General features: G+C 36.3%; 1 protein-coding gene across 1 annotated transcript; it reads left to right on the forward strand.

Moving 5' to 3' along the window:
* Window positions 1-1,891: 1,891 nt before the first annotated feature.
* On the forward strand, window positions 1,892-2,860 carry LOC148119305 (olfactory receptor 2B11-like). The gene has a single exon (XM_087897867.1). It carries the CDS (start codon window positions 1,892-1,894, stop codon window positions 2,858-2,860), a length of 969 nt encoding a protein of 322 aa, XP_087753993.1.
* The last annotated feature ends 3,140 nt before the right edge of the window (window positions 2,861-6,000 follow it).

Here is a 6,000-nt window from a genome sequence, read left to right on the forward strand (position 1 = left end):
GTCTGGGTGGCCCCTTATAAAGCCTCACAAAGTGGGTGAGCCTTCAGTGAAATGAGGGCTGTGCATCTGCTTCTAACTATAACAAATTAGTCTGCTCTTAAGATGCTGATTTGTAGAGTAATTCAGATTTGGTCAGTGGAATGTAATGTTAACATCATGTTTGAATATTCATTTTTACAGGGATGACTTTTTATGAAACACTAATAAATAAAATGTATATTTTTCAAGCATTGTTTTACTCCATTCCTTGATTTTGTTGTATTACCATTTCCTTTAGCTGCAAAGAAAGGCAAAAAATAAATCCAGGAAACATAAAATTGCTGAGATTTTAATGCCTCTTTGTCTGAAGTAACATACCTGCTGAAGAACATTTCCGAGGTTGGAAACTATATTCACAATACCAGAGTGACTAACAGAAAGTAATGCATCCCTGATAATTGGCCAAATTTTTATACTAGGAAAAAAAAAGCATTGAGCTCAATTGATAAAGAAGTACCTCTACATTCTCTAACAAATAACTGATGGAACAATCACATAGCTTGATCTCTTGGTGAAGCTCCTAACAGAGAGAACAGAACCTCTCCCTGATGGTTAACTGACTATTTGCAACCTGTTACTTGTGTTGTATTACCTGTACCCACATCAATGTAAGGGGAGAAGCTGGGTCCTGCCTCAAGTTGATGTGCCAAGCTTTGTTTAAGTCTTTGGGAGCCCTGACTCTTTTGGGATGGAGATGGAGAAGTACATGGTGAGGGGGGTAGATGGAAAATGGGAAAAGACAGGAAGGAAGGAGGAAGGGGAAACTGGTTGGTTTGTAAAATAATTGGAAAAGGTGTTACTTAAATGAAAAAGAAATTATCTCTGCAACATGGATAAATTAGCTATAATTGATCATGAATTATTGAATCTAAAACTTTCACTAAATAGTTATAAAACAAAACACATAAATGCCAAAAATAATAACACTGTAATTGTAGCTTAACTCATTTGACTAATAAAATAGGAAGCTGTTGATAACTGTATTAATATGAAGAATAAATATTAACAGTGCATAAACTATTTGACTCAATCTCAAGTACACAAAGAAGGCTTGTTTAAATAACAAATATCCTCATTCCTCAAACAGAAGATTTGATCAATCAGCTCAGAAGAGTTCAACCATCCATTGTCAGAGCTCAGAGCTCTTCTTATCAAATTCTCTGATTGTCTCTGGACATGTTCATATGTTTCTATAATGCCTTTAGCACTGCTGTTTTAATTAGCTCCTCAGCTTTATGCCACATGTACTTTCAGATAGTCAGAAATTCCCTTTAAAATTTAGTATAATAAATAGATTATAATAAAAAGTTTTTAGATTATTATGTTATTTTTGTGCATGCAGAAGCTATATGTATATGTGTGGATATGCAGACATTATGTGTGCTGTGGGTGTGTTGTGTATATAAAATCCAGAGTCCAGTTCAAGTTTTTTCTACATATGATTACTACTTTATGTTTTGATATTGTGCCTTCAACTAAGCTTGGAACTTATCAATTCAGCTACACTAACCAGCCAGCAAGCCCTAGAAAATAACTAATGTTTTCTTAAGCTTATATTTCTTATATTTCTTATATTGATCTTATATTGATCTGTTATATTGATCTTATATTGATCTGTTTCCATTCTGAGCATTTTACCTGAGTAATGGAGATAGAACTTATGTCCTCTTGCTTTGGCAGAAGGATTTATTCTGACTCAATTATCTGTGAAGCACTTCCGCCATGTTATTTCAACCACAGAATACCAATCCTGTCTTTGATAATCCCAACCAACAAATCAAGAGTCTTTGCCATGCCTATAATACTAACTTTCTTGATACTTCTTTACATTAGGTGAATCAGACTGCAAAGAATGACAGTCATCAATAAAAGTCACCCAGAAGAATTCATTCTGCTTGGCTTTGCAGACTGTCCTTGGCTGGAACTTCCTCTCTTCATCATTCTTCTGGTAACATATCCACTGGCCATGTTGGGCAACATTGCCATCATTCTGGTGTCCATATTAGACATCCATCTCCACAGTCCCATGTATTTCTTCCTCACCAACCTCTCCTTTCTGGACATGTGCTACACCACAAGCATTGTGCCTCAGATGCTAACTAACCTTGGAGGATCAACAAAGACCATCAGCTACATGAGGTGTGTAGTTCAACTTTATTTCTTCCACATAATGGGGGGCACAGAATGTGTCCTCCTGGCTCTTATGTCCTTTGACCGCTATGTTGCCATCTGCAAACCTCTGCACTACAGCCTTATCATGAATCGGCGTACCTGTCTCCTATTAGTGTCCACTGTGTGGCTAACAGGAATTATCTATGCTGTCTCAGAGGCCACTGTGACACTGCAATTGCCACTGTGTGGCCACAATAAGCTGGATCACTTGGTGTGTGAGATTCCAGTTCTGATAAAAACTGCCTGTGGTGAAAAAGAGACTAATGAGCTTGCTCTCTCTGTGGTATGCATATTTATCTTAGCTGTTCCCCTATGCTTTATTCTTGCCTCCTATGCTAGTATTGGACATGCTGTACTGAAAATCAAATCTTCAGAGGGAAGGAAAAAGGCCTTTGGGACATGCTCCTCTCATCTCATAGTAGTTCTCTTATTCTATGGCCCAGCCATTAGCATGTATCTTCAACCACCCTCCTCTATTACAAAAGACCAACCCAAATTCATGGCTCTTTTCTATGGAGTAGTGACTCCTACTCTGAACCCCTTCATCTACACCCTAAGAAATAAAGATGTAAAGGGAGCTTTAAGTAAGCTATCCAGATACATTTTCAGTCCAAAGAGAAATTTTGTAGACATCAAACAAAATAGTTAACAAATTAGAGGATTTTCATATAACTCATTTACTATACAGGGCTTGTCTTTTTTTTATGTGCTCTTACAAAAGATGTCTTGTTACTTATGTTCTTTTTAACCATGGTAGGCATTGGTTAATCTTGGGTAGTATCAACCAATATGGATGAGTGTTCTGATTAAAACATATGTTGAAATACTTGTTTTGAGGTTAATAATGTAAGAAATAGTTACTTAAGTGTTAAACAATCATTTAATTTATAACAAAATTACATTGTTTCAAGTTAATTGCCATGAAAATCACATTGCAACCATTTAACAACGGCTCTTTAATTTGTCATTTGTGAAATAAATCTTTATATTCTTTAAGTTTTCTCAGTTTCTTGAGGGACAGCGTTCTATATAGAATGAAGCAGAAACTGCATTTAATAAGCTATTTTGTAAGGCCATAGACTTTCTTTATGTTGATGCTTACAAGATTCATCATTATTTTTTCTTAAAGATAAATACATCTTTGGTGTGAGGAATTGAGGAATTTATCACTAAATCTGTAAAAAGTATGATAAAAGATGAAAATATGTTAGTTTTTTTAACATTTCTATGGAATATCTGGGTCAGTTAAATAACAAGAAAGTAATATGTAATGACATCTGGGGTCATTTCTGTTCTTATACCTACAAGAAGATGGAATGCCTTGTAAAAACAGGAATAGTGCAGGGGAAAGAGCCACTGCTTTGTCCGGGCTGCATGGCTAGCTTAGCACCAAAACAACCACATAGAAACTGTATTCATTAAAACACTGCTTGGCCCATTAGCTTTAATTTCTTATTGGCTAATTCTTACATCTTAATTTAACCCATTTTTATTAATTTGTATATCACCACATGGCAGAGGCTTATTTTGTAAAATTTAGCACATCTATCTCTGGCAGTAGATCCATGGCATCTTTCCTTGACTGTGCTTTCTTCCTCCCAGCATTCAGTTCTGTCTTCATGCCTACCTAAATTCTGTCCTAGCAAAAGGCCAAGGCAGTTTCTTTATTCATTAACCAATGAAAGAAACACAAGAACAGAAGGATCTCCTACACCATTTTCCTTTCTCTGTTTAAACAAAAGGGAAGGCTTTAACTGTAACATAGTAAAATTACATATAACATGTATCAAGCAAGAATTACAGTTATAATATTTCCATTTACTTTATCTTTTATCATAACTAAAGAAAACTACAACTATCTATCTATTCTTCAACTCCATCAAAGATCCCAGAAAGATACAATATTATCTAACTAAACAGAAAATACATTGTAAGCAACTTCCAAAACTCTAGAGTTGACAGAAACATCTTGCTGCCTGGACAGTCACCCAAAGTTTTTCTGTACCGTTGGGGCATCCTTCAGGCCCATAGTATCTGGCAGACTTTTCCATGAAGCAGGAAATTTCAAAGACAGTTCCACCTATATTGGCAGTTTTTCAGTTACTTTCTTCTATGTCCTACAGGATAGACATTCTTGCAGATATTTTTATGAAACAGGAACCCTGAATGACTGTTTTACCTTCTTTAGGCAACTTTAGCAGTCATTTCTCTGTGAGTCCTGCATGACCAGTTCACACAGCATACCATCAAGTAGTCCATGCAAGAGCAGTTTCTTGCCCAAATGGCTAACAAACTCCTAAAGGAGGCTCTCCAATGCCCATCATCCTCTTGAAGTAGCTTAGTGTATCTCATTGTCACAAAAAATCTTAAGCTATTAAAATGTTTTGAATGCCATGTTCTGAAGATCTCTGGAAGATTTGAAGAATACCTATCTAAAATTAAATATCTCTCTTTTAATCTAGAAAACCTAACTACAAGCTTGACTATTATAGATGACTATCCATTAACCTATATTTCTTAATTATACATTATATTTTCAAATGAACGGCACAATCACAATACCCTAATCAAGAGAAGAAACATACATATAAGAAGATTGACCCAAAACCTGCATCAACAAGATCAACCAAGATCTATACCAATGCAAATCTTTATAGAACATCCCCCTTTAAATGTAAACAAACATTTATAAACAGTATTTGGGAATTTGGACATAGTTCTCTCCAAAATGCTTCCTGCTTTATGTCAGGCAAAGTATTTTGGAGGGTGTTCATGATGACCATTCAGGGGCTCTTGGTCCATCAAACCACATTAGTCTGGAAGAATTCCACAGGTTCTCATCCTCTGTAAAAACAAAAGAAGCACCCCTTTTCTAAAGCAACATATCCTTAGACCAAAGTTTTGAAGACAAAATACCTTTAAAACATATATTTCAATATTTCAATTTTGAATTAATTAAAGCCTTAAAAGAAGTAGCCAGTTCTGGGAATTGGCAAGGTCATCATTAGGAAAATTCCTTGATGATGTGGAACAAAAGGAGTTAATTTTACTAGGAAAAACCTTAGAAGCCTTCTGTAGGAAAACAGCTGCAGCAACACTAGATGTTTGCCTGAGAATTACGTGCAGGAGGCCTCTGCAGCCTTCATTATGGCCAGAATAAACCTAGGCTAATTACAACATCTGACCCTGAGAGTCAGGGAGGGAAGAAAGTTGAGATTTATGGTTTAAGACAAGTTTGAGATCATGTCTTTAAAATTTCCTAGCAGAAAGTTTTCCCAGGGAGATAGTGGCCTTCTCCTCTCACACCCCAAGATATTCTGGACACAAGGTCACTTAGCCCAGCCAGCTGCCTGGTACAGACTGGGCGAAAGTTCTTGTGCTCAAGTCAAAGCATTTTCAAAGATTCTTTTTGTAAACTGTTTTATGCTTTTTTATGATCTGATGATGTATGCCTTTGCCAAGTTCTTTGTTTGTAAAAATATAAAAACCTCGCACTAAAAAAGTAAAGTCGCAACAGCATGTCTCAAATACACTGAGAGTGGTCTGTTTGTCACTTTCCTAGCCGTATCCTGATTTCTCCTGTGCCTTCGCCCTGATTCCCTCATGGTCTGAGTGTCTCCCCTGAGCCAGTCCGTAGCATATGGGTGTGTGTAGAGTAGTGTGTGGTAATCAACTGCAGGTTCACAGAAAGGTTCTGTTAAGGAAATAAGGCAGAGAAGAAGACATCAATATAATCTATTGATTTTCACAAGCATGTTTACAGATTCAGGCTCATACTTACACAATATG

Source organism: Myodes glareolus, chromosome 18 (assembly GCF_982192425.1).
Source record: "Myodes glareolus chromosome 18, mMyoGla1.1, whole genome shotgun sequence".
NCBI classification, from domain to species: domain Eukaryota; kingdom Metazoa; phylum Chordata; class Mammalia; order Rodentia; family Cricetidae; genus Myodes; species Myodes glareolus.

What these genes read in the sequence shown, in the direction of transcription:
- LOC148119305 (XM_087897867.1), top strand. Translation starts at nt 1,892, where the DNA reads ATGACAGTCATCAATAAAAGTCACCCAGAAGAATTCATTCTGCTTGGC.